The sequence below is a fragment of the Fringilla coelebs genome (assembly GCF_963513975.1).
Source record: "Fringilla coelebs genome assembly, chromosome: 23".
Classification (NCBI taxonomy): domain Eukaryota; kingdom Metazoa; phylum Chordata; class Aves; order Passeriformes; family Fringillidae; genus Fringilla; species Fringilla coelebs.
In genome coordinates, this window is record NC_140049.1 from 5,061,444 (window position 1) to 5,089,106 (window position 27,663).

General features: G+C 60.4%; 3 protein-coding genes across 3 annotated transcripts; 1 reads left to right on the plus strand and 2 right to left on the minus strand.

Annotated features, from left to right (window-relative positions):
* Window positions 1-428: 428 nt before the first annotated feature.
* LOC311162304 (uncharacterized protein) lies at window positions 429-8,963 on the minus strand. Its single transcript, XM_084220585.1, has 16 exons — window positions 8,840-8,963; window positions 8,590-8,665; window positions 8,174-8,238; window positions 8,017-8,098; window positions 7,199-7,299; window positions 6,010-6,105; window positions 5,829-5,939; window positions 5,088-5,179; window positions 3,946-4,075; window positions 2,893-2,968; window positions 2,734-2,798; window positions 2,572-2,653; window positions 1,054-1,154; window positions 842-937; window positions 654-764; window positions 429-571 (listed from the first exon to the last, which is right to left on the minus strand). The coding sequence occupies exons 1-16, from the start codon at window positions 8,873-8,875 to the stop codon at window positions 476-478; spliced, it is 1,416 nt and encodes a 471-aa protein (XP_084076711.1). The 5' UTR covers window positions 8,876-8,963; the 3' UTR covers window positions 429-475.
* Window positions 8,964-9,249: 286 nt separating this feature from the next.
* On the minus strand, window positions 9,250-18,219 carry AMPD2 (adenosine monophosphate deaminase 2). The gene is made up of 18 exons (XM_084220530.1): window positions 17,955-18,219; window positions 16,199-16,329; window positions 15,626-15,756; window positions 15,266-15,334; window positions 14,592-14,703; window positions 14,307-14,493; window positions 14,080-14,221; window positions 13,904-13,993; window positions 13,536-13,665; window positions 13,239-13,433; window positions 12,936-13,067; window positions 12,678-12,841; window positions 12,431-12,557; window positions 12,175-12,338; window positions 11,943-12,063; window positions 11,696-11,869; window positions 11,339-11,449; window positions 9,250-10,233 (listed from the first exon to the last, which is right to left on the minus strand). Exons 1-18 carry the CDS (start codon window positions 18,022-18,024, stop codon window positions 10,024-10,026), a joined length of 2,460 nt encoding a protein of 819 aa, XP_084076656.1. The 5' UTR covers window positions 18,025-18,219; the 3' UTR covers window positions 9,250-10,023.
* A 2,576-nt stretch (window positions 18,220-20,795) lies between these two features.
* Window positions 20,796-27,459, plus strand: GNAT2 (G protein subunit alpha transducin 2; the record flags this gene model as incomplete). Its single annotated transcript, XM_084220477.1, has 9 exons — window positions 20,796-20,913; window positions 21,765-21,807; window positions 22,004-22,145; window positions 22,309-22,466; window positions 22,908-23,036; window positions 23,254-23,383; window positions 24,767-24,920; window positions 25,328-25,528; window positions 27,349-27,459. The coding sequence occupies 8 exons, from the start codon at window positions 20,796-20,798 to the stop codon at window positions 25,516-25,518; spliced, it is 1,065 nt and encodes a 354-aa protein (XP_084076603.1). The 3' UTR covers window positions 25,519-25,528; window positions 27,349-27,459.
* Between the last annotated feature and the right edge of the window lie 204 nt (window positions 27,460-27,663).

The window sequence follows — 27,663 nt, forward strand, 5'->3', positions numbered from 1 at the left end:
CCAGCCCACCCCGCTCAGCACCCTGGGTGGGTGGCAGGGCACCAACGCACCCTCCCCCCGGCCTTTGTCAGAGCTGCCTCATTAGAGCTCATTAGGAATGTGCTAATGAGGAGCGGGGGCGGGAAGAACGGGAGCGCCTCGGGGCTCCTTTCCCTTTCCCAGGGCAACAGCACCGGGCTGAGCTCCTGCCCCAAACCAACCCAGCCAGGCTGGGGCTGGGTCCTTGGGGCAGGGACCCCCCTTGGGGCAGGGACCCCCCCTCACCCCACACCCACCAACCCCCAACCATGGGTGGGGCTCACCTCAGTGCCCCCCAACAGCCCAAGGCTTGTGGGGGCTCAGGGTGCCATATCTAAAAAGCACTTTATTGCCTTGGGGGGCATCATGCCAGTGCTGCTGTCCCCCCCCCAAGGATGGAGGGTGCTGGAGGGGCTGGGTTAGGACTCCCCCACCCTCTGAGCCCCGTGCTGAGCTCCTACAACTTCTTGTTGCCCCACTTGGCCATCTTGTTGTTGATGGGCATCTTCTGGAAACGGGGGGACTTCAAGTAGGCAGCCACCTTCTCCAGAGCCTGGGGACACACACAGAGGGTCAGGGGTGCCCCCACCACGGCAGCCCCCACCCAGGGGTGACCTCGGGGTGCCCCTGCTCACCCCAAAGCGCTCCACGAAGTCCTTGAGGTTCTTGAAGGGCTCCAGGCACTTGGGCTCAAAGATGCGGTTCTGATCCAGCACATCGAACATGAGGAAGTCCACGAAGGTCAGCTGGGGACATCGGGGGGACACAGTGAGGACAAACCCCTTCCCCAGCCCCACAGCCCCCTCGGGAGTCCTGGCAGTACCTTCTCCCCTGCAAACCACTTTCTGTCTCCCAGGAAATTGGAGAAGAGCTTCAGCTTCCCCGGGAGCTGCTCCAGGTAGCCCGGCTTGAGCTTCTCCTGAGGGAGGAAGGAAGGGGTGAGGAGCCAGCCCCAGCCTGGCACCCTGAGGGGCATCCTCCCAATCTGGGGTCCCCAGTGCTGGCACAGGGTCCCCCAGCCTGCAGGACACTCACAAAGTCAGGGTTGTAGCAGACCATGACAAGGCTCATGCGGAAATCCATGATCTGGTTCTCCAGCATGTCCACACGCAGGGTCTCCTCCTCTGTCTCACCACCTGCACAGGGGGGTCAGCAGCAGTGGCCCAAACCCACCCTGACCCCATCCCTGCTGCTCCAAACCCTCCCTGACCCCATCCCTGCTGCTCCAAACCCTGCCTGACCCCATCCCTGCTGCTCCAAACCCTCCCTGACCCCATCCCTGCTGCTCCAAACCCACCCTGACCCCAGCCCTGCTGCTCCAAACCCTCCCTGACCCCAGCCCTGCTGCTCCAAACCCTCCCTGACCCCAGCCCTGCTGCTCCAAACCCTCCCTGACCCCATCCCTGCTGCTGGCTGTGGGTCCCTTCAAGCTCCAACCCCATGCTCACCCCCACTCCAACCTGTACCCCAATCCAGCTGCACCCCCAAACCAAGCCCAAATGAACCCCAATTCAATTCCAACCCTACTCCAATCCCATTCCCAACCCTACTCCAATCCCAGCTCCCAACCCAACCCTACGACTAACCCTACTCCAACCTCAACCCAATTCCAACCCTACTCCAACCCCAAATTTAATCCAACCCCAACGCCGCTGAACCCTAATCTAATTCCAGTCCCAACTCCAAACCCAGTCCAAGCCCACTCCAATCCCAACTTTAACCCAACTCCAATCCCACCTCCAACCCCCACTCCAAGCCCAACTTTAATCTAACTCCAATCCCACCTCTAATCCCAAATTTAATCCATCTCCAGCCCCACTCCAAGCCCAAATCCAAGCCCAAGTCCAAGCTCAAGTCCCATCCCACTCCAGCCCCACTCCAAGCCCAAGTCCAAGCCCAAGTCCCATCCCACTCCAAGCCCAAGTCCAAGCCCACTCCAGCCCCACTCCAAGCCCCACTCCAAGCCCCACTCCAAGCCCAAATCCAAGCCCAAGCCCACTCCAAGCCCAAATCCAAGCCCAAGTCCAAGCCCAAGTCCCATCCCACTCCAGCCCCACTCCAGCCCCACTCCAAGCCCAAGTCCAAGCCCAAGTCCAAGCCCAAGTCCCATCCCACTCCAAGCCCAAGTCCAAGCCCAAATCCAAGCCCACTCCAGCCCCACTCCAAGCCCAAGTCCGAGCCCAAGTCCGAGCCCAAGCCCGAGTCCAAGCCCGAGTCCAAGCCCACTCCAGCCCCACTCCAAGTCCAAGCCCAAGTCCAAGCCCAAGTCCAAGCCCAAGTCCCATCCCACTCCAAGCCCAAGTCCAAGCCCAAATCCAAGCCCACTCCAGCCCCACTCCAAGCCCAAGTCCGAGCCCAAGTCCAAGCCCAAGCCCGAGTCCAAGCCCACTCCAGCCCCACTCCAAGTCCAAGCCCAAGTCCAAGTCCCATCCCACTCCAGCCCCACTCCAAGCCCAAGTCCAAGCCCACTCCAGCCCCATGCCAATCCAAGCCCAAATCCAAGCCCACTCCCATCCCACTCCCATCCCACCCGTCCCCTCCCGCCCCACTGACACATGTTGTGCTTGCGGGCGATGTAGCGCAGGATGGCGTTGCTCTGGGTCAGTTTGGTGGGGCCATCGATGAAGTAGGGCAGCTGTGGAGGACAGAGGGACATGGGGACACCGGGACAGCGAGACACCCCCAGCCCCAGCCCCCCCAGCTCCAGACACCTACGTTGGGGAAGTCCAGCCCCAGCTTCTCCTTCTCGTTGATCCACTGGCTCTTATCGTAGTCGGGAGCTGGAAGGGAAGGGGGGGTTGGGCGATGTTGTGTCCACCCCAAAAACCCCAAAAGAGGCTGAGGGTGGTGTGGGGACCCCCTGAGCCCCCTCACCTTCCCCACAGCTGTAGAGCTTGTCCTCATAGGGCGTCTCTGTGTACTCCAGGAGCAGGCGGATGGCGTGGGCGAGCTGGGGAGGGGGATCGGTGAGACACCCCCAAAACACCCCCCAAATGTGAGCCTGCAACTGGCTCACACACAGGGAAACTGAGGCACAGGGGAGGGCAAACTGCACCCCCTGCACAGGGGGACCCCCCCCAAAAGCAACATCCTCCCACCCCCAAATGCAGCAGGACCCCACAATTCATCCCAGACCATCCCCAAAAGATCAAGGGGACCTCCCAGAGCTTCCCCCAAAAGACCAGAGGGGCTCCCACAGCTCCTCCCAAGGTTAGGACAGCCCAAGACCCCCCAAAACAACGGAGGGATCCCCACGGACTCACCGCAGCCCCCCAAGGGTCACCCCCTGCCGTCCCCCCTCCCCAAGACTAATGAGGGGGCCTCATTAGAGCTCATTAGGAATGTGCTAATGAGGAGCGGGGGAAGAGGAGGGGCCAGAGCGGCCTCCCCAAAACACCAGAGGGACCCCCCACAACCCGTCCAAAGGACAGTGGAGACCCCCAAAGACCCCCCCAAACCCCCAGATGCCAGGGGGGACCGCCGAAGACCCCCCCACGAGCCCAAAGGGACCTCCCGCAGCCCCCCACAAGATCAGTTGGACCCCCGACGACCCCTCGCTGCCCCCTAAAAGCTCAGAGGGGTCCCCAGAGCCCCCCAAAGGCAAAAGGGAACCCCAGAGCCCCCCCAAGCCCCCACCAGAGTACAGCGGAACCGCCACAGCCCCCACCCCCAAAACCAAAAGGGACCCCACAAACCCCCCCGAACATCCCCGAAAGACCAAAGAGACCCCACAAACCCCCAAAAAACCGGGGGGAACCCCGATGGACCCCCTTAAACCGCCCAAAAAGCGCAGGGGGGATCCCAGCCCCCCCCTCCCCCCCATCTGGGGTGCGTGCAGCCCCTGCCCCGCGCGGGGTGTCCCCCGGGGGTGGCGGGTGTCCCCCGGGGGTGGCGGGTGTCCCCCGGGGGTGGCGGGTCCCCACTCACCCCGCGGATGTCCCAGTACCCCAACACCGCCATGGCCGCGCGATCGCTGCCCCGCCCCCACTCGTGACTGCCGCGCCCGGCTGGGGGCGGGGCGGGGGTGGAGCTTAACTGGGCGGAGCTGGGGGCGGGGCTTTGGGCGGGACGGGGGCGTGGCTCCACGGGTGTCCCCCGTATCCCGGAGGTGCCCCTTATCCCGGGGATTCGCCTTATGTCGGGGATCCCCCTTATCCCGGGGCTCTGCGGCCCCCCAAGCTCCGCGGGGTCCCCCTTAGCAGAGGGTTCCCCCCGTCCGCACGGAACCCCCTTATCCCGGGGGCTCCACAACCCCCCAAACCCCATGGGGTTCCCCGAATCCCGAGAGTTCCCTCCCATCGCCATGGGAACCCCCTTGTCTGGAGGGTTCTGTGACCGTCCCGAACCCCATGGGGTCCCCCTTATTCTGGGGTGTCTGAGGCCACCCCGAGTTCTATGGGGGTCCTGTGACCCTGCCCATCCCCTTTGCTTTGTGACCCCCTAAATTCCATGGGGTGCTCCCTATCCGAGGGGTTCTGTGACACACCCCATCCATCCCCACGGGACCACTTTATTCTGGGGGCACTGCAACCCCACAAACTCCACGGGGTCCCCTTTTTCTGGGGCTCTGCAGCCCCTTAAATTCCCTTTCAATTCCTTTCAATTTCTCTGCAGCCTCTTTAAATTCCTTTTGGGTTCTCCCTTTTCCTTGGGGAAATTTGCAAACTCCCCAAACTCCAGGAGGTCCCCCTTATCCTGGGGCCGTGTGTCCATCTATGACCGCCCCCCCCCCCCCCAGGCTTCATCAAGGTCCCCCCCCCTCAATCCCCTCAGCTGCAGGGGGGGGGGGTCTCACTATCCTGGGGGGACAGGGACCCCACCTTGCTCCCCACAGCCCCCACGGGGGCCCCCCTTATCCTGGGGATGCCCCCAGGAATGGCTCCCCCCATCCCAGACCCAGGAGGGTCCAGCATCCCCCCCAGGGGTGACCCCACAAATGAGGGGTTCCCTCAGCTCCCACCGCAGCCCTTCAGCAGCTCAGTGCACCCCACACAGCAGAGACAAGGGGGAGCCCCCCGAGGTTTATTGGGGAGTCTGGGGGTGACCTGGAGGGGGGGTCAGCCCCTCACTCCTTGGTGTTGCACCACTTGGCCGTGCGCCAGAAAATCGGGGTCCTCATGAAGCGCCCCGAGCGCATGTAGGCAGAGATCTTGTCCAGGGCCTGGGGGACAGGGATGGGGACAGGGACATCAGGGTGTTTGGGACAGGGGTTGGGACACTGGGAGACTGGGATAGGGACACTGGGGTGTCTGGGATAGGGACAAGGACACTGGGGTCTTGGGGACAGGGATGGGAACACCATGGGGTCAGGGACGGGGCCACTGGCATGTCTGGGGACAGGCACACAAGGGTATTTGGGACAGGGATGGGGCCACTGGGGTGTCTGAGATGGGGACAGTGGGATGGCTGGGATGGGGACAGGGACACTGGGTATTGGGGACAGGGATGTCTGAGATGGGGACAGGGACACCAGGGTGTTTGGGGCAGGGATGGGAACACCAGGGGGTCAAGGATGGGGACAGAGACGGACCCTGGGGTGTCAGGAATGGGGACAGGGACATTGGAGTGTCAGGAATGAGATGGGGACATTGGGATGTCAGTGATGGGAACACCGGGGTGTTAGGGACAAGGGTTGGGACCCCAGGGGTCAGGGCTGGGGTCACAGGGGTGACAGGAATGGGATGGAGACAGAAACACCGGGGATTTAAGGGCGAGGCGTGGGATGGGACAAGGACACAGCGCAGAGGTGTCAGGGATGGGGACGGGGCCGGGACGCCGCGGTGGCCCCGGGCTGTCCCCGCCCCGCTCACCTCGAAGCGCTGCAGGAACTGGGCCAGGTTTCCCTGCAGCTCGGGACACTCGGGCACGAACATGCGCTGCTGGTCCAGCCAGTCGTAGGCCAGGAAGTCCACGTAGGTCAGCTGGGGGAGGGCAGGGAGGGTCAGACCCCGCAGGGACTCCCCAAAATCCCCCCCAGCATCCCCCACCTACCTTCTGCCCAACAAACCAGGGCCGGGAGCCCAGGAACCGCGACAGCTCCTGCAGCTTCTTGGGCAGCTGCTCCAGGTAGGCTGGCTTCAGCTTCTCCTGCACGGCAGGGGGGGCACAGTTCGGGGGGCTGCTCCCCCCAGCCCCCCCAGAACCCGGGGGCATCACCCCGAGTGCAGCCAGGTCAGGGATGTGCCCCCGTGTCCCACATGGGGGGATGTCACAGACACATTTTATGAAAAATCCCTTTGCCAGGGTTTTTTCTCCTGAGAAGCTGAGAGGCCTCAGAAATGAAAAGTAAACAATAATTCTCTGCTTGCTCAGAATGTGGCAGGTTGTAACAGACAGTGAGCTGGCTAGCACTCCGTGTGCAGGACGGAGGCCTAGAGATAAGAAAATGCCGAGTCACAGTAACTAAGCCTGCAGCATTCTCTCCAGTCCTCCAGGCCAGCTTCTCTCTCTGTGACCCCACAGGCCATCCTCCCTAACCCTTACAACTGGTCATTCCCTGAGCCCTTGTAGCCCTGTATAAGGGGCTGCTTTAGCCCATTCTGGTCAGAGAAGAGCTGTTGGCTAGAACCCTTCACGGACCCCTCAATAAACCAGCCGAGCCTGCCTTCTCTCTCTCTATGCCTGCCTGAGAGGCCACTGCCAGCCAGAGCGCCTTAGCAAGCTAAGAGCTGAAACTATAAAAGAGCTGAGACCACTGAGAGCTGATAATCACTGAGCTCACTAAGGTGGCCAGGGCTGTAAAGCAGTTTGGGTCTCAGACACCCAGCCTCTGGAAGGCTGAGAGATCCAGCCCAAGGCTGCTCACCTGGGGCACATCCACCCTGAGGGAAACCAGCTCTCCAGCCAGAAGCAGCCCCTGTGGCTTTCCAGCAGGTGCATCTTTGATTGGTCTCATGGGAATTGTTTCTACTTGATGACCAAGCACAAGTCCAGCTCTGTCGGGACTCTGGTCAGTCACAAGATTTTATTCTCGTTCTTTTCTAGCCTTCTGCTGAAATCCTTTCTCTTCCTTTAGTGCACTTTTAGTATATCATTTTCTTTTAATATAATATCATAAAATAATGGAGTCAAGATTCTCATCTCTTCCCTCATCCTGGGGACCCTCAAACACCACCACAGGGGGACAGCCCCGGGGGCTGAGGGGGATCAGTCCCCCCATGACCCCCCCAGGGGCACTCACAAAGTCAGGGCTGTAGCAGAGCCGGGCGAAATTCATCTTCAAATCCATGAGCTGGTTTTCCAGCAGGTCCACATGCTGCTTCTCCTCCTCTGTCTCACCACCTGCAGGGTGGGGAGGTGTCAGCCCATGTGAAAAATGAGTATTTTATGATTGGCTTCTCACAAATATTAAAATGAAGGTTATATGTGTTATGTTAGAAAGTTATGCTGTATTAATTTCCTTAAGTAGTGTGTTAAATATAGTTTGGGTTATAACATAACATAACATAAGGTTAAATATAGTTTAGGTTAAACCAGAAACCATGGATGTGAGATATGTTTTTTTAAGAAAGGAACGAGGTACTCGCACCAGATTGCAGCCACAGGCCACCTATATCTTTCAGAGAAAGGGAATTTATTGCTCCCTTATCAGAAGAAATGAATTTCTTCCAGCCTAGCTCAGCCCTGCAGACGCCGTCAGGATTCAGAGGAAGAAGCTGACACTGCCCAGCCAGAATCCTGTGTGTGAATGGAATTGATGCATCATGGATGAGGTGTAGGAATATGCAACAGGCTGTTGCTTTTAAGGGTTAATCCTCTGTTAACGTGGGTCCTTTCACAGGCTTATTTTGCCCAGAAAAGGTACCTGGATGTCCAGAACTCTTTGTTTTTATTGTCTCATATTGTCCTAATCCAAATTGTCCAAATTATTATTACTCTAATTATATTACTATTTTTATAACCACTTTATTATAATTAAACTTTTAACATTTTAAACCCCAAGTGATTGGCGTTTTTCACAGCCCACCCCCCACAAGCCCCGGGGACTCCCCCACTCACACATGTTGTGCTTGCGGGCGATGTAGCGCAGGATGGCGTTGCTCTGGGTCAGTTTGGTCTTGCCGTCGATGAGGTACGGGAGCTGCGGGTGCCGGGGGTGGGGGTCAGCCCCGGAGACCCCCCCACACCCCTCCCCCACCCCCCCCCAATCACCTACGTTGGGGAAGTCGAGCCCCAGTTTCTCCTTCTCGTTGGTCCAGTCGCTCGGGTCATAGTCAGGGGCTGGGGGGGGCAGAGAGATTGGGGGGGGGGGCTCCCCCAGACCCTCTGCCCCACTCGTGGCACTCACAGCAGGGGGGGATGCGGGCATTGGGGGTGTCCCCCCCCCGCCCCGGGACAGCGGTGACCCCCCCCGGGACAGACACGGGAGAACGTTACCCCGGAGAGGGGTCAAGGTCCTTTTATTGGGGGGGACAAAGGTGACTCCCCCCGGGCTGGCAGGAGGGGGTGGGCGCGGCGGTGGCGGGACACGCTGCCAAGTGGGGGCGTCGCCCCCTTTCCGACAAGCAGGAACGAGGGGCTGGGGGCGGGGGTGGGGGGATTTGGGGGTCACACCCCCTTGCCCCCCCTCACCTGGGCCAGGGCGGTACTGGCGCTCCTGGTAGGGCGTCTCCGTGTACTCCAGCAGCAGGCGGATGGAGTGGGCCAGCTGGGGGGCACAGCACCCGCTTTTGGCACCCCAAAGTCCCCCCGGACCTCTCCCCCACACCCCGGGACCCCCAGCACCCCCACATCGCTCTGGGACCTCCAGCACCCCCGCAGCCGTGCAGCCGTGCCCACCCCCGTCCCCAGCGTGCCACTGTCCCCCCTCGATGCCACTCACCCCACGGATGTCCCAGTAGCCCAGTGTGACCACCATGGTGAAACCCGCTCGAGGCTCTGCGAGAGCGCGGACCGGGACCGACCGGGGCGGACTGGGACGGACCGGGGCGGGCCGGGGCTGGAGCCTCCCCTGTCCCCTCCCGCTGGCGTCAGCGCTGCAGGCACGGGGCCAGGGCATCCCGCCAGCGCTGCCGCCGCCGGCGCCGCTCGGAACCCGCCCCCCGACCCTCCCACATCACCTTGGGGACTCCCAAACCCAGGGCATGAGGGGACACACAACCCCCTTCTGTGCCTCAGTTTCCCTCTGGGGCTGCGCTCCCCCCCTCCCCTCACTTCAACTCGTGTTTTACTTAAATACTTTTATTTTTCATGCTCGGTTAGGTTTCTTTTTCTCAAAACTTTGTTGTTTTTATAGTCGCCATCAGGTTTTCCCAGGAATGCCGGCTCCAGATGCAGATGAGCAGCACTGGGACGGGAGACTGCAGGATAGAGGGGGTAATGCCCCACCGGGATGGGAGAAGCCTGGTCCAGCCCGGTCTGGGCCACAAACAAACATCTCCTGGGAGTGTTGGGGACAGGGACACATGTCACCCGCTCCCCTTTCCCTTCATCCCTGACGTGGTGATGATGAAACATTCCCCATCCCACCCCTTGCCTTCCTCCCTGTGGTGATGAGGATGGAGCATCCCCCACCAGGCACCATCCCCCTGTGCTCTGGGCCACTGTGTCCCCACCGACAGCAGAGACCTCAGGTCTGGGTTCCTTTGGTTGTCCCCACAGGGTGGAAGGGCAGGCTGAGAGGGCACCAGGGTTAAAGAGCATCAGGACCCAGGTGGGGCTGGGCTGGGACTCCCAGTGTCACCACAGCAGCACCCAGGACCCCGACTTGTCACTGCATCCTCAGCTTGGGAGGTAAATCCAGGACCCCCTGGCTGTGCCCTCCCCTATGTCACCTCCTTGTGCCAGCAGGGCCCAAGCCAGCAAGGAGACACCAGTTAAAAACAACAGAAGAAGACAAAATAAACCACCAGTGAAACAACCAAACCAAGATGAAACGGAGAGGACTCAACAAACCCCGTGCCCCGCAGCGGCACCAGGACAGCAGCAGGAGCGGCCCCTCCCCAGGGCAGGAGCGGGTGGGGGGACGGCGGCAGAGCCCCGGAGGGCTCGGGGGGGATCTGGGGGTCAGTGGGTGCCCAGGGAGATGGTGAGCACGTCCTCCTCCTGGATGGGCTCCAGCTCGGCGCTCTGCACCGCCTGCGTGATGAGCGTCAGCTCCTGGCACAGCGTCTCGAAGCGGTAGCTGACGCGGATGTCGGGGACGTTGGTGCGGCGGATGTCGTTCCCCTCCGGACCCTCCTTCAGGTAGTTGGGACCCAGCCAGTAGCTCTTCACCTGGGGGAGGGGGGACAGGGCCCCCTGGCTGCCCCAGTGCTCCCAGTGCACGTGGAGGGGGAATGGGAATGGGCAAACGGGAATGGGGGAACTTGGAGAGAATGGGGATTGGGAATGGGGGAACGGGGAGTGAATGGGAATTGGGAATGGGGGAACTGAGAGTGAGAATGGACAACTGGGTGTGAATGGGAATTGGGAATGGGGGAACTGAGAGTGAGAATGGACAACTGGGTGTGAATGGGAATTGGGGAACTGGGAGTAAATGGGAATTGGGAATGGAGGAACTGGGAATGAATGGGGGAACTGAGAGTGAGAATGGACAACTGGGTGTGAATGGGAATTGGGGAACTGGGAGTAAATGGGAATTGGGAATGGGGGAACTGGGAATGAATGGGAATTGGGAATGGGGGAACTGGGAGTGAATGGGAATTGGGAATGGGGGAACTGAGAGTGAGAATGGACAACTGGGTGTGAATGGGAATTGGGGAACTGGGAGTGAATGGGAATTGGGAATGGGGGAACTGGGAGTGAATGGGGGAACTGAGAGTGAGAATGGACAACTGGGTGTGAATGGGAATTGGGGAACTGGGAGTGAATGGGAATTGGGAGTGGGGGAACTGGGAGTGGGAATGGACAACTGGGTGTGAATGGGAACTGGGAACAGGGGAATGGGGGAGCTGGGAGTGAATGGGGATTGGGAATGGGGGAACTGGGAGAGAATGGGAATTGGGAATAGGGGAACTGGGAGTGGGAATGGGCAACTGGCTGTTAATGGGAATTGGGAATGGGGGAATGGGCAAGTGGGTATGAATGGGAATTGGGGAACTGGGAGTGAAAGGGAATTGGGAATGGGGGAACTGGGAGTGAATAGGAATTGGGAATGGGGGAACTGGGAGTAGGAATGGACAACTGGGTGTGAATGGACAAATGGAAATGAGGGAACTGGGAGTGGGAATGGGCAAATGTGGGCATTGGGGATGGGAATGGAGGCAAATGGGAATTGGGAAGGAGGTTGGGCAAATGAATGGGGGAATGGGGAAATGGGGGCAAATGGGAATTAGGAACAGGCAAACTGCAGAATTGGGAATGAGGGAATGGGCCTCACCTTGTGGGAGAAGCCGCTCATAAGGACGCTGTTCCGGGCCAGCTCACACATGTCGCAGGAGCTGAGCTTCCACACCTGGGTGGCGATGCTGTACTCCTCCATCAGCGGCTCCTGGGGACAGACACCCCTCAGTTCCCACCACGCAGACCCCTCAGGTAGGATGGGGGTCCCCACCTCCTCCCACCCCCTCTACACCTTCAGCACCCTCCAGAATCCACCAGTGCTGCCAGTGGCCCCACCTCACCACCAGCCCCATTGCAGCACCAACCCCACTACCAGCCTGATCCCATCACCCAGCCCGTGCCCACCCCACAGCCCCTCTGGGGGGTCACTGCCTGGTGCCCCCCAAATGCTCACCTTGGTGAAGTGGAACTGGAGGGGATCATCAGTGGAGAGGGAGACCATGAGGCCCCGCGAGAGGTACTCGGGCAGGGGGTTGCGGTGGTAGCTCAGGAAGAGGCTGTTGTTGCTCAGCGGGGACATGGCAATGCCAATCTGTGCCAGGTAGTACAGGTACTGCAGCACAGGGGCCTGTGGGGCACAGCAGGGTAAGGGGGGATCCCACCACACCCCCAGCTCCCCCAGATACCCCGTCCCCGCTCACCTTGCGCAGCAACAACCCGTGGGAGATGTTCTCTGAGACCATGAACCCCGACACGAGGTGGTGGATGGGACCGGCCTCACCACAGTGTGGGCGCAGGACGAAGGTGTGGAAGCCCCTCTTCCTGCAAGGGGTGTTTGACTGTCAGCATCACCCACTGACCTCCCCAGAACCTCCTGAGGGGCACGGGGTCCGGGCCAGGAATGGGGGAATTGGGGATGTCCCATGTCCTTACCGCCGGAGGTGGTTGAGCACCGTCATGTTGGCATACATGTAGTACAGGTAGTAGGAGTAGGGTGGGTTGTCCTCCTCCACCCAGTTGCCCGGCAAAGGGCTATCCAGGTTGAAGATGTGATGCTCTGGTTTGGATTCATCATCCACGCTGTCGAAGCCATCCACCTGCAGGAGAGACAGCCCCAGGTTAGGATGCCACCCCTCGCTCCAGCTGGGTTTGGGCTGGGGTGTCCCCAGGAACAGGACACAGCACTCACATGCTCCAGGAAGAGGTGCAGCTCTGGGTGCTGGGCTGGGTGGATCGTGGCCTCGTAGAGCGGCAGGAAGATATTCTCCAGCATCTCCTGGAAGTTGGCCAACTGCTTCTTCGTCCGGTAGATGTCACTGCAGGGAATGGACCCCACTCAGAGCCAGCTCTCCCCCTCCCCACCCCACCCCAGCCAGCAGTGGGGTGGCCTGCATCCCCCCAAGCCAACTGAGGGTTCCTGTCCCCCCTTCACTCACAAGAGCCGGGGCACCTGCACGAGCCAGCGCACGTTGTTGGAGTGGACGCGGTGGCTGACGGCCCAGCGGGCCAGCTTGTCCCACTCATCCCGCGAGCGGCCGTAGATGGACAGACGCAGCTCCGCGTTCTGGTACTTACTCTCCTCCAGGTCTGCCATCACCTCCTGATGGGAAGGGAGAAGTGACAACTGTCACTGCTTGGCCACCGGGAAGGGGACATGAGCTGTACCACCACCACGAGGAGGGGAGGTGGCCCACCTTGATGATGTGGGCAAAGTACTTCCCCGAGACGCGGTTGTCCGTCTTGATGAAGATCTCCCGCAGGATGGACTCCCCGATGGGGTTGTACTTGGCGTTGAACTTGTCGAAGCGGTGGAAGGTGTTGCGGTCCTGAATGTGGGACAGGTGTGACCTGGGAGTCCTCATCACCCACCCCACCCCCATCCACAGCCCCCACCAACCCCCCATGCCCTGGGAAAACCCCCTGGAGAAGATCCCGCACCCCAACCAAGGATGGGCTGGGGACTCCACTCATCCCCAGGGTCTGGGAGCCTCCCATACCGCATGGACATCCAGTGTGTCCACGCTCAGGTCGTAGGCTGTGAGGTTCATCGTCTCAAACACCTCCTTGAGCGTCTGCTCCTTCCCCTTCTCCACATGGACAATTTCATCCAGGTGCTTCTTCATTGCCCGCTTGATGAAGCGCAAGAGATGCTTCTGGTTCATGCAGGACGAGGCATGGATGTGGGTGTCCACCTGCACCAGGGAGGTGATGCTCAGCCCTGAGACCCTCCAAGAGCTCCCCAGTCAAGCCAGGAACCCTCCAGGACCTGGGACTAGCTCAGGATCCCCAGGTACCTTGCGGATGTTGTAGAAGTCGCGGTGAGGCACCTTCTTCTGGGCCGCCAACTCCTTCATCTCATTGAGCAGCACATGCATCTGGAACTTGTTGCTCAGGTACTGCAGCCGGCGGTAGCAGAAGGATTTGCTGCCCAAAACAGGGAAGAGGAGCTCAGTTTGGGGGTGAGGAAGCAGAACATCCAGCCCCAAAAGGCTGGTGCCCCCACAGATATGGGAACATGGACTCTTGGACAGACGTGAGGGTGGATGTGGGAGCTGCACCAGCATCGTGTGCCAGAGTCACTGCCATGTCCTTGGGGCTGTCCCTGGGGTCCTGTCACACCCCCATCATGGGATCCCCCCCAGGGTGGGACCCTTCCCCTTACATGGGCCCATTGATGATCAAAGCCATGAGGAAATTCATGTCGGCGATAAACTCCTGCAGGTCGGGGTATGGCAGGTCCAGCTCCGTGCTCCTGGCAGGGGACACATGTGAGAGTCACACAGCCCCCCAAAACCTCATCACCCCAATGAGTAGGACCCTCTCCCTCACAAAACTCACTTGTCAGTGATGTCCTGCTTGGTGTAGACGTGCACAACACCATCCACCATCTTCAGCCCGAAGCCCAGGTCCGCCGGCATGTTCTGGGGATCCCACATCTCATAGGGGTGCTGCTCAGCAAACGGCGGGTGCACGGGGGCATCTGCACTCAGGAGACATCCAACATCACCCCAAAAGCTCCTGCAGCACCCCAGCTCAGCACTGAGACCCCCCCACAGTGTGCTCACCAGCAGCCACGGGGGTCTCGGGCACCTCCTCGTAGCCGCGGGTCTCCAGGGGCTTCTCGGAGAGCTCCTGCAGGTACCGGGCCGTGGTCTTGCAGAAGCTCTGGAGGGACAGTCCCATGTACTTCTCCCGCACAAACAGCGCCTTCACCACGCTCTTGGCTGCATCCAGCAGGTCAGTGAAGGGCACCTGGAGAGGGGACACCAAACAAAAAACCACCCCCCAAGATGGGGTTGGCAGCCTGGAGACCCTTGACTGGTTTCCAGGGGGGTCAGGGGGAGGCTCACCCCACACTTCTCCTCCCCAGAGATGGTGACCCGCTGGAATTCTCGCTCCAGCAGTGCCTCCCGCTCCTTGGGGACATGGTCCACCAGGCTGTCATTCTGCTCCTTGAAGAGCCTGTGGGGACAGACGTGGCCAGTGGGACAGTGACAGGTCTGTCCCATTCCCATGTACGCCAACAGCAGCATGAGACCCACCCCAGGGACTGTGTCCAGCCCTGGGGTGGCAGGATGGTGACGCTGTCCCCAGGGATGCCACCATGAGGTTGTGGCAGCTGTGCCACCCGTGTCCTTTTTGTGGTGGCATTCTCCCTCTTCCCAAAACACATCCCTCAACCCTGATGAGCACGATGAAAAGTGGGGGGGAGGAGGAAGGGCACAAAGAACAAAAAAACTCACGACAGAGACAGCTCCCAAGCGGAGACAGGAGGGAGGGGGACACACAGCATCAGACCCTCCATCCAGGGGAGGACAGGGCCAGGACAGGGGTCCTGTGCCAGCAGCAGAGCTGGGACCCCCAGCTCACCCCAACCCCCCTCCCCAGGTGCATTCAGTGTCAGTAAGAGTGGCTGGGAGGGACCTCTTGGCTCCATGCTTGGGTGTGCTGGGTCAGAGCGGGGCCAGGCGGGTCCCCGATCCCCCCCGTGGCCCCGGCCGGTGACACCGAGCCGGACACTCACTGTAAGTCCGCAGCACTGTCAATTTTCAGGAAGTCCTGTTTGGCTCTGAGCAAAATGTCGGGCTCAAGTCTGGGGACAAGGAGGCGGCGGTGGAGGGGGGGGACAGCCAGGGGGACGAGGGGGAGAGAAATGGGGGGGGGCCGGGGAGAGAAAACACCCCGTTAATGCCAAAACAACAGAAACCAGACAGAAACCAGCCAAAAACTCACTGCAAAGGGGACACCAAGTGCGACACCCACGGGAGAGGGCACACAGAGCTGGCACAGAGACAGCCTCTTGGGGCGGGGAGGTGGCCTGGCCCCGTGCAGGGCTCCCTTCCAGCGGTTTGGGGTGTACATACGGGGAACCCCCCAGGCTTACTTGACGTCCTGGCTGATCTGGCGCTCCAGGCGCTGGCGCCGCTCCTCCAGCTGCTCGATGGGGCTCTCCTCGGGGAACTCATAGGGAGCCGTGCGCATCTCGTTCTCGGCCAGCGAGCGGCAAAACAGCTCCTGCAGAGCAGCCCTGCTGTGAGCTGAGCCCAGGGCAGCCCAGAGCTGAGCCCAGAACAACCCTGAGCTGAGCCCAAAGCATCCCTGAGCTGAGCCCAGAGCAGCCCTGAGCTGAGCCCAAAGCATCCCTGAGCTATGCCCAGAGCAGCCCAGAGCTGAGCCCAGAGCAGTCCTGCATTGAGCTGTGCCCAGAGCAGCTCTGAGCTATGCCCCAGAGCAGCCCTGCTATGAGCTGGCTGCAGCCTCAGCCCTGCCATGAACCTCAACCCCTGGGTTGGCAGAGAAAGGCTCACAGGGATTCCCACTCTCAGAGCTGAAGAAGTGGGAAGGAAGGAGGGTTTGGGGAGGATAGGAGTGGAGGAAGGATGGAGGGGAGATGTCCCCACTCCCCCCACATATGCTCACCTCCCCAGAGCTGGCAAACTCGGTGCCCCAGACCCACCTCAGCGATCTCCTTGTATTTGCCATCCATGGACGTGCGCAGATCCACTGGGAAATGCTTCAGGCTATGGGGGGTCCCGGGCAGGGACCAGGCTGACTGCAGGGGTCGGGCCCCTGGCCCCCCCCGCAGCTCTGCAGGGAGTAGGACAACATCAGCTGGGGGGGTCTGGACCCCCACCTGGGCAGGAAGGGGTTAATCAGCCCCTCCACAGCCCGCCCTCCCCACCATGGAACTGGGATGCTCTTCCCAATGGGGATGATGGGGAAACTGAGGCAGCTGAAGGGGAAGAGGGCCCCCCTCTCTAATCCCCCTGGGGCACTGGGAGGGCTGTGGGCTCCACTGGGGGCTCTAAGAAGCCAGAGTGAATGAGGGGCTCAGGGCTGGGCTGCAGGACCCCCATGGCATGGGGGGCACAACACTGGAGTCCCTGTCAGTGCCACCTCCCTGCCCCCCATCCCATCCCATCCCATCCCATCCCATCCCATCCCATCCCATCCCATCCCATCCCATCCCATCCCATCCCATCCCATCCTTCCCATCACAGGGGGGCACATCCCCACACTGGGGGGAGGGGAGGTCTCCAAACCCACCCCATTGCCCCACACCCCCCTGCTCCCACCAGCACTGGGGCCATGGGGCTGGGGGATGCCCCAGTGCCACCCCAATGCCAACACCCTCCTCTGCAACCCCCAACCCACCACAGACCTGCCTGGGGGACACTGGAAATCAGGTCCTAATGGTTAAACTGGGCCCAGCAGTAAGAGCCCCTCCACCCAGCACAGCCTGGGGGAGGATCCATGTCCCCTGACCCCCGAACTTGAGCCTCCACCCCATTTGCTCCCCACACCACCCCAGTGGGAATGGGGGGGCTGGGCTGTGTCACCCAGGGCACGGATGGCACTGGTGTCATCAGATGTGCTGGTGGCGCCTCTCCTGGGTGCCCCCGGGACATATCCTGCGCTGCCCACGTGTGACAGGTGGTGGCCCTGGTGGCACTCCGAGATCCACCCCAACACGGGTGTCAGACCGATGACAACCCCAAGGTGCCACCTTGCCCACCTCGTGCCACCATCCAGAACACCCTGCGCCACCCACCCAGGACAAATGTGGGTCACCAGAGCCAGGAGCAGCCCCGGTGACGCCCCTAGACCCCTCAGAAATACCAGCCAGGTGACAACCCCGTAGTGCCACCTCACCCCGGTGATGTCACCACACTCACTCTGTGTCACCACCACCATTTGCCATCCACCCAGAACACACGTGTGCCACCCACGTGTGGGAACAGCCCCAGTGACACCCTGAGACCCTCTCTCAACAGTGCCAGCCGGGTGCCAACCACAAAGTGCCACCTTGCCCACCCGGCGCCACCGCCACCCCGCGCCAGCAGCCCCGCACGTGCCACCCGAGGTCGCCCCCGCGGAGCGCCCCCTGCTCCCCCCCAAACCGGGCCCGCATCCCCCAGCGTCCCCCTCCTTCCTCCTCCTCTTCCTCCGCTCTCACTGCGCCACCGAGGCGCTGGCGGGAGGGGACACGCAGGGCCCCCCCCGGGGCTGCCACCCCTCCCGGTGCCGGGACACGGTGGTGGCTCCCCCCCCTCCCCCCAAAAAACCCTCTGAGCAGCAAGGCGGTATTGCCCCCCCCCCCCCAAAATGATCCCCCCTACTCGCAACATCGCCCCCCCACCCCGGGACGTGACCTGGCTGTCCCCCTGGGCTGTCCCCTCGGGAGTGGAGGGTATTTTGGGGGGGGGTCTCACCTGCGGGGCTGGGGGTCTGCAGGCTACCCCGCTTCTTGAAGGAACACTTGGCCGGGGGGGCAGAGGACATGGCGGCTCCAGGGGGGCCGGGGAGGAGCGGAGGGGCTGATGCTGGCGGTGATGATGGTGATGATGGTGATGATGGTGATGGGGGCGGGGGGTGACGGGGGGCGCCCGGGGGACTCTTACGGCGGCGGGGCCGCAGCGGCCGCTCCCTCCCCTGGTTGATGATTGATGCAGGAACCCGGGAATGGACCAAAGTCCCCGGCGGGGCCCGGCCGGAAACCGGGACGAGGAAGAGGATGGGGCGGGCGGAGGATGTGGCGAGGAGGAGGAGGAGGAAGGAGGTGGCTGCGGCGCTGGAGGGTTGAGTGGGGGGGCAAGACCCGGGATGGGGCTGTGAGCTACGGGGAGCGGGGCTGTGACAGCCCTGGGCCAGCCGTGACCCCCCCCACGGACAGCCCTGTACCCCCCCGGACAAACGTGACAGCCCCCGGAGGAGCGCCCTGTGCCCGTGTGGGGTCAGCCATGACCCCCAGACAGCCGTGACACCCCCGGGACAGACGTGTGCTCCCCGGGACAGCCACCCCAGGCGGCTCTGCAGCTCTGTGGGACCCCCGGGACAGCCCGAAGCCCCTCCTCGGGGACAGTCGTTACCCCCCGGTTCAGCCCTAACGTCCCCCCCGAGCGGGCATCGTACCCCCGCGAGAGATGGGATTGGAGCCCCCCAAAGTGACAGCGATGCTTCTAAAATAGGGTAACCCCCCCCACACACCCCCGATGGGGACATTACGCCCCCCCAATATGGACACTGCCCACCCCCGAACAGGCATTGCTCCCCAAAAGTACAGGGTGTCCTTCTTCCCCATCCAGAGCCTGGCCCCATCCCAGTGGGAATCCCTGTGCCCCCCCCAGCGGGCACCGGGATGGGCACCCCCTCCCCAGGGCTGGCGCTGCACCCCCTAAACAGACCGTCACCCCCCCCCCCGGTAAACACTGTACCCCCAAAGGCACCGGGTACCTCCGAAATCAGCCAGTGCCCCCCAAAATGGGGCATCGCCTCCTCCACGATGATGATCGCCCCCCAGATACGGCACCGCGCCCCAAAAGAAGGGCTGGCACTCCTGCAGCACTCCCCGGCTCAGACCCTGCTGGGGCTGCCCTGAGACCCCCCAGGAACGTCCCCGAGGAGCCCCTGCCCCCCGAAGTCCCCCAGCTCACCTCCCAGCCAAAGTGGGGGCCACCCCAGAGGCAGAGCCCGGCCGCGGGGGTGCCGGGGGTGTCGCCTGTGCCCCTGCCTCGGTCTCCGCGTGTCCCTACCTGGGCCGGGGCTCCCGGTGCCGGGGTGGCTCTGGGTGGCTGTCGGGCTGTGTCCCCTCCGAGCGCCCCGAGTGTCCCCTAAGCTGCCACCGGCGCGGGGGGGTATTTTTAGCCGCTGTTAGAGCGGAGGGAATGTCACCCACCCCCCTCTGTGCCCCCCACCCCTTGTCGAGGGGGTGAAGAGACAGCGAGGTGACACCACCCACCAGGGCCACCGCTGTGCCGGGCTGGGAGGGCACAACAGCCACGGGGGACAGTGGGGACCCCCAGCCTGAGTCATGTCCCCTGCCCAGCACTGTCCGCACACCGCGGGGAGGGGGGGGTGCTGTCTGGTATTTTAATTGGACCCCCCTCATTAGCGCCGAGTTCATTAGAGGCTCAGAAAGGGCTTTGTGTCCGCGGGGACAGCGGGAACAGAGTGTCCCCAAGCAACGGCGCTGGCAGCGAATATGCGCCCGGTGGGACGTGGGGACACCGGTGCGGGGACATGGAGCCCCCAGTGGCCCTGTGTAGTGCAGGGATTTAGGACACCTTAAACCCAAACATCGGGAATCCGCAGGACATGTGGGGGTCCCGAAGCCCACCCCGGGGCGGGGTCTCCCCCTGCGGTGCCACCTAAAGCCAGCCTCGCAGGAGAAAGGGGGAGGCACCCACCTGTCCCCCAGGGTTTGGGGGGACCTGCTGGGCTGGGGGATGGGCTGAGGGGGGGGGTGCTGAGCCCGGGAAGAGGAGGAGGAGGAAGGCTGAGCCACGATCCCATTAAAGAGCTTAGGTAGCAGGAGGGTGGCACCCAGCGGGGTAGGATTAGGGGGCCTCGTTACCCACCCCGGGGTAATTAGCTCCCTTTTCCCTGCAGGAGGAATCCCCCAGTGCCTCCGTCCCCTGCCATCACCCCCCTGCCACCACCCTGGTCCCCTGTCACCACCCAGTCCCCTGCCACCACTCTGGGGCACCCAGGGGTGGGGGACACACACAACCAGAGGCTGATCCCATCCTCAATGCCCCCCCAAAATGGGATCACAGCCCACAGACAGGAGGGACCCCCCAGAATGATCTCCACTTCCCAAGTCACCTCAGGGGACCAGTCCCCACGGGCAGGGGGTGTCACGCTGATGTCCCCCCTTATGTAAAGCCCCCTGCCCACCTCCCTGAGATGCTCCATCCTTTTTTTTCTCCCTGAGCCCTAATCTTTGCCATCTTGGGCTAATTGGATTTCCTGGGTCACATGGCAAGATAAAAAGTCCCCAAATCCCACGGTCAAAAAAAATCAGGTTATCCATGGGGAATTAAGGGAGAGAGCGGGGGGCAGCCAGCAGCGAGGACCCACCGAAGAGTGCTGCCGGCTTGGGGCACCCCAACATCAGGTGTGGGGTACCTGGCTCTCCTTTTTTTGAATTTCTGGTTCATCTCCCAGTGCCCACCTCGCTCCCGAGGTGTGCGTGTTATCTCTTCGAAGAGCTGGAAAAGCCTGGGGACCTAGAGGAGCTTGTGGAGTTATTGGAGGAGGAGGAGGACGAAGCCATGGGGAGCGGGGCCAGTGCCGAGGACAAGGAGATGGCCAAGAGGTCCAAGGAGCTGGAGAAGAAGCTCCAGGAGGATGCAGATAAGGAGGCCAAGACAGTCAAGTTGCTGCTGCTTGGTAAGGCTGGAGGGGATGGCCCCTGGAGATGTCTGTGCTTCCACTCCGTTGAGGCTGAGGGGATGTGGGAATGAGGAGGGGGACAGGGAACCCATGACCCCCCTGGGCTCCTCCTGCCCTGGCTCTGGTACCCCTCAGACAAGCCACCACCAGCCTGGGGCGGTTGTCCCACCACTAGGACATCCCCAGGGTTATCCCTGGGAAGGGCTGGATGTGGCATTGGCTCTTGGGGACGGCAGGCACAAAGGGGACAGTGGGGGGATGGGGAAGGGACCAAGAGCCTGGGTCCCACCGAGGATCTGCCACATCTCAGGGAGGTCAGTGACAACCTGGGGAGCTTCTGCCACCAGCACACCAAAAGCTGCTGTTGGGTGCCAGGCAGGAGGAGATGGTTCCTTGGGGGTCCCTCTGCACCCCACGGGGCTAGGGGGTGACCCTGTGGGGCAGGGGGTGACTCCATGGGGCAGGGGCCAGCAGTGGGGCCTTATCCAGGTGGGGGGGCTGGGGTCAAGGCGATTAACACCCTAATTCTAAGCAGCTTCCTGTGCTGCCCTAAGCAGCTTACGGCCCCAAAGGCATCACCGGGCACTGCCCACGGTGGGCGGGAGGTGCGGGACTGGGGGACCTGCACCCAGGGGGTTCCCCCCACCCAGGGGTCCCCGAGCTGTGGTCCCACAAAGGGTGCAAGGGGGGACAGGAGTGTGGGGATGATGGCAGTGGTGGGAAAAGGCCAGGCTGGGTGTGTAGGCAGGGGATGTGTGGGGAACAGTGGCTTTGGTCCCCATGGGGTGCTCATCACTGTGGCAACAGGCCCCGATGGGCACTAAGGTGTCCCTCCCACCCTTTTCCAGGGGCTGGAGAGTCAGGGAAGAGCACCATCGTGAAGCAGATGAAGTGAGTATGGCCTGAGCCAGACTGGGGAGGGGGAGGCCACAAGGATGAGCCACCAGCTCTTGGACATGGAGTGGCTGGATCCTGAGTCACCCTCCCCATGTCACCTGGTGGTGGCACCTGTGATTCCCAGTGTGGGGTGGTGATTCCTGGTGGAGGGGATGTCCTGGCTTGGGGCTGAGGCCACTGTGCCTGCCAGGATCATCCACCAGGACGGTTACACGGAGGAGGAGTGCATGGAGTTCAAGTCCATTATCTACGGGAACATCCTCCAGTCCATCTTGGCCATCATCCGCGCCATGTCCACGCTGGGCATCGACTATGCCGAGTCCTCCTGCGCGGTCAGTCCAGGGGGTGTCCCTGTCCCCCAAACCCCATGGTGTGGGGCCAGGACAGCCCCCAGAACCAGGGTTCACAGTGGCCCCATGTTGTCCCCCCAGTCCTGAGGGCATTTTGGGGGGACAGGGGCCTTGGCAGGGTTGGTGATGAAGGTCCCTCTCGCAGGATGAAGGCCGGCTGCTCTTCAACCTGGCTGACTCCATCGAGGAGGGCACGATGCCCCCCGAGCTGGTTGCCTGCATCAAGAAGCTGTGGAAGGATGGCGGGGTTCAGGCGTGCTTTGACCGCGCTGCCGAGTATCAGCTCAACGACTCAGCTGCGTAGTGAGTGGGGACACGGCGGGCACAACAGGGACCAGCCTGGGGACCCCCTGACAGCTCATGGCCAGCTCCAACCCAGCCTGGCAAAATCCATCTCATACCCTGAGTCTGCATTCTTCATCCCACTAGTGTCATCCTCCATCCCACCGGTGTCATCATCCATCCCAGCAGTGCTATCCCACTGCTGCCATGCTCCATTCCATTAGTGCTGTCCTACATCCTCCATCCCACCGGTGTCATCATCCATCCCACCACTGTCATCCCCATCCCAAGAGTGTCACTGACCTGCAGCCCCACCACCCTTGATGTCCCTCAGCTTCCCTAGGGATGTCACTGCCCTGGAGTCCCAGTGTTTGGCAGAGCTCAGCCCCACAACCATCCCCAAAAATCAAGGGGTAAGGGGCAGACATGGGCAGCAGGTCACATCCCTTCCTGTCCCCCCAGTTACCTGAACCAGCTGGACAGGATCACAGCCCCCAACTACCTCCCCAACGAGCAGGATGTGTTGCGATCCCGAGTGAAGACCACAGGGATCATCGAGACCAAGTTCTCTGTCAAAGACCTGAATTTCAGGTGGGTGGGAGCCTCCCCCACCTCCATGATCATTCCTCCATGATTCCCCCTAGCCCTGATGGTGGGGAGGGTTTTGGGGTGACCCTGACACTCAAGGGAGCACCAGTGCCCTCCCACAGACAGTGATTCCTGTCCCCTGAGGGTGTGGCACTGGAACCATCAGATGGGGGGTGTCAGGACCAGGCGAGTGTGTCCCTCATCCTTGTCCCCTCCCCAGGATGTTCGACGTGGGAGGGCAGCGCTCAGAACGGAAGAAGTGGATCCACTGCTTCGAGGGGGTGACCTGCATCATCTTCTGCGGGGCCCTGAGCGCCTATGACATGGTGCTGGTGGAGGACGACGAAGTGGTGGGTTGGGGTCCTGGGAGCTAAGTGGGAGAGGAACAGAGAGTTCTGAGGGGGATCAGAAGAGGGAGGAACAGCACTCTGCACTGTCAGATGCTCTGAGTGATCCAGGAAAGGTGTGGGAGATGTGGGATGGAGCTGGTTCCCACCCAGGTGAAGTGCACTGGGTAAAGGTGTTTGCACTTCCTCTGGGTCATGAATCCGTGGCTCTGCCTATGAGGAAACCCCCAAGTTCTCCTGAGCAGATCCTGACAGTCACCAGAGAGCGGCCACACAGCCACTCAGCTGGAGCAAAGGTAAAGGGAAGGGCAAGAAGAATCAGGAACCCACTGGGCTGGCGGAAAATCTGGTCCTGAGGTACCACGTGCCTCGCTGCGCCCTCCAAGGTGAGCAGAGTGGATAAGGAGGGGCAGCTCCCGCCCCCCCAGTGTTGGGGCACAAGGATGTGATCCAAAGTGTGCTCAGCAGAGCCCTGGGAAAGCAGCTCAGAGGACACAGATCCAGAGAGAAGGAACGTGGAAGCTCCATAATGGGTTTTTCTTTGAAGAGATAAGGGGTGAAGATGAGAAGAGCAGGAGTGGTTTCTTCCCTGGCATCTCCTCCAGGTCCAGTGGCTGCTCCTTGGGATCCAAATACCTTCTGAAGCTGGATCAGGGTCAGGATCTGCCATCCCTGGGCCCTGCCATGGCCAGGCAGGAGCTCACAGCCTTTTCTCAGCCATGTGCAGGAGAGCATCCTTCCCATGGGAGCACTTGGGAGAGGCTGGAATGCTCATCCAGCACAGGACAGGGCAGGATTTGGGCAGAGTCAGTGCTCTGCATACAGAAAAGCTGCTGTGATGGGAACCTGGATGAGGGGAAAACCACTCCTGGAGGACCCACCTGCTGCCCACAAAGATGGAGGATCCCCCTTATATCAAGAAAACCCCCCCAATGGACTTTGCTGTGCCTAGATGGATCCTCATCCCTTCAGGATGACCCAGCAGAAAACTAAGAACTCAACATCTGCTTTAAAACTGGAGATTTCCAAAGCTGTGGATAATGGCCAGAAGCCACAGTCCAACATGAGCATCCCCCTGATGACTGGAATGGTGCTCACTGAGCACCTTCCTTGCAGGCTGCAAGGTTTCCATGGATAATTTGCTCAGTGAAATCACTACAATCCTTCATTTCTGACAATCCCAGGAGGGACTGGAACCAGTCCCTACTCTGTGCATCACGTGGATTTATCTGTGATTTTGGGTGGGCAGGAGAGACTGGGCAGGCAGCAGGACCAGCTGCTGCTGCAGCAAACAGGGAAAAGCTCTTTTTTTTGGGAATGGGGGCTTGGGGTTGGGCTGGAGTGGCCCAAAGGGGTGTCAATCCATGATGATCTGCTTCCCTGCAGAACCGGATGCATGAATCCCTGCACCTATTCAACAGTATATGCAACCACAAGTTCTTTGCCGCCACCTCCATCATCCTCTTCCTCAACAAGAAGGACCTTTTTGAGGAAAAAATCAAGAAAGTCCATCTCAGCATCTGCTTCCCAGAGTATGATGGTGAGTCCAGACCCCTCCTGGCCTTACTCCTCCTCCTTGAGATGCCCCAAATCAGGGGTTGGGGAGTTGTGTGGTCCCAGCAAAGATGCAGCAACTCGGTTTTGGGATATGTCGTGATAGGGTTGGGGAAGGGAGATGAGGATGATGAGAACAGGCTCTATCCCAAAAAAAGGCTGGGGAAGGGGATGAGGATGAGCAGAAGCAGCTCCATCCTACTCTGGGAGGTGGTGAGTCAAATCCTGGGAGGCTGGACCTGAGGAGAGGATGGATGTGGCCTCAGGAAGGTGTTTGGAAGAACAGAAATGGGGTAAAAAGGAGCTCTGTGCTACGCATGGTCAGCACCCCACCCTTTTCCTCCAACACCCGCCCCCATGGGAGCAGCTTGGAAGCATTCCCCCCCTCTGCAGGCCCAAACACGTTTGAGGACGCAGGGAATTACATCAAGACCCAGTTCCTGGATCTCAACATGCGGAAGGACGTGAAGGAGATTTACAGCCACATGACCTGTGCCACAGACACACAGAACGTCAAGTTCGTCTTCGACGCCGTCACAGACGTGATCATCAAAGAGAACCTCAAGGACTGCGGCCTCTTCTGAGCACCAGCAGGTATGGGAGAGGCTGGAGCCAGAAAAGAGGGGCAGGAGAGGGAAGGAGGGTGGTCAGAGCTGGATCCATCCCAAAAAGGGCTGGGGAAGGGGATGAGGAAGAGCAGAGCCAGCTCCATCCTAAAAAGGGCTGGGAAAGGGGAGGGGGATGAAGAGGAGGATGGTCAGCATTGGCTCCATCCCAAAAAGGGCTGGGAAAGGGGATAAGGAAGAGTAGAGCTGAATCCATCCTAGAAAAAGAGCTGCGAGGGGAATGAGCAGAGCCAGCTCCATCCCAAAAGGGGCTGGGAAAGGGGAGGAGGATAAAGATGATCAGAGCTGGATCTCTCTGAAAAACGGGCTGGGGAAGGGGATTGGGATGAGAATGATCAGAGTTGGCCCCATCCCAGAAAAGACGGGGGAAGGAGAGGGAAGCGAGGAAGAGCAGAGCCAGATCCATCCCAGAAAAAGGGCTGGGGAAGGGGTAAGGCTGATCAGCGTTGGTTCCATTCCAGAAAAAACTCAGGAAGGGGACAAGGAAGAGCAGAGTTGGCTCCATCACAAGAAAAGGGCTGGGGAAGGGGAGGGATATGAAAATGATCAAACCTGGATCCCTGCCATAAAGGGCTGGGAAAGGACGGCATGGATGAGAAAGAGCAGAGTTGGCTCCATCCCCAAAAAGGGCTGGGGAAGAAGGAAGAGGAGGGGATGATCAGAAGCAACTCCATCCCAAAAAGAAAGGGCTGGGGTAGGGAATAAGGATGATCAGAACCAGCTCAATCTCCAAAAAAGGGCTGGGGAAAGGAGAAGGGGATGAAGAAAAGCAGAGCCAGCTCCACTGCCCCCCAGAAAAAAGCTGGGAAGGGGCTGGAGATAAGGATGAGCAGAGTCAGCATCATCCCAAAAAGAAGAGCTGGGGATGAGGATGAACAGAACTGGCTCCATTCCCCCAGAAAGGGCAGGGAGGGGGATAAGGATGATCAGAGTCATCCTGCTCCATCCTGCTTTGTGGGGTGCTGGGATGTAGGTTCCCCTGGTTTTGCAATCAAGTCCTGCAAATCCTAGGAGTAGGGGAGGGGAGGATGGACTGGGAGCAGTGGGGAGGGGGAAGTCTGGGGTCCCATCAGCCCAGGGACATGGTCACATCCCTATGCTGAGCTCCCATGAGATTCACTCCCATCCCACAGTGGGGTGGGCTCAGACAGACAATTCCCATCCCTGCCCGTGGAGTGATGAAAACAGATTCCCAAATCCTCCACCTGAGCTGAAGGGAATAATTTTATTTCTCTCCAGTTGCAATTCCAACCCAGCCTCAGTGGATGGGAATATCCCAAGGCACACTCTGCTGCTCCCAGCCTTTTAGCTCATCCTAAAACTTTAATTAGGGTTTATCACCCTAATTAGGGTTTATCATCCTAAATCTTGCACTAATTCCAAGCAGCAGGAATCCCATCCTCTCTCCCCCCTTTCCAAGCAGCTCCCAGCCACTGGCTCTGGCACTTTGCTTTTCAGGGAACCTCTGGTGCTTCCCTTATCCTTGAATATTAACAAAAAAGCAGGAAAAAGCTACAAATAGAAACCAAACCAAAAAAAAAAAAAAAAACAAACCCAAAAAACCAAACCTCTAGCAGGTTCCCTGCAGGCAGGAGGCACCAGAAGGTGACACTTGGAGGGGGGGAGGGAGGGGATGCTCCATCCTCATCAACACAGAGGAAGGCAAAGGGATGGAGTGACACATGTCCCTGAACCCCACCTGAGTTTTTCCCTTGTTTCCATAAAATTGCTCCTCTAAGCCCTTCCCTGGGTGTGTTTAACTCTCTGTTCTGTCTCCCTCCCTCCCAGAAGAAGAAAACATTCCCATCTCACCGTTCTGCTGAGCAGAGCCAAAGGAAGAACCAACCCTCACCACACATCACTCGCTCCCACTTTTTCTATGACCTGCCCAAATCTGCCTCCTTCCAAACCCAAACCTGGAAGGGGCTGAAGCTCAACTTCCTGCTCCCTTTCATGGCCATTTCCTCTTTTTTTCCCAAGGAAGAACCCCTGTTCTCAGCGTTTTACAGGAGGTTTGACACCAGAGAGCACAGCAGGAATAGGAATACTGAGGGAATTTGGGAGGTAGGATAGACATGGCCCCCTTGCCCATCCCTCTGCAGC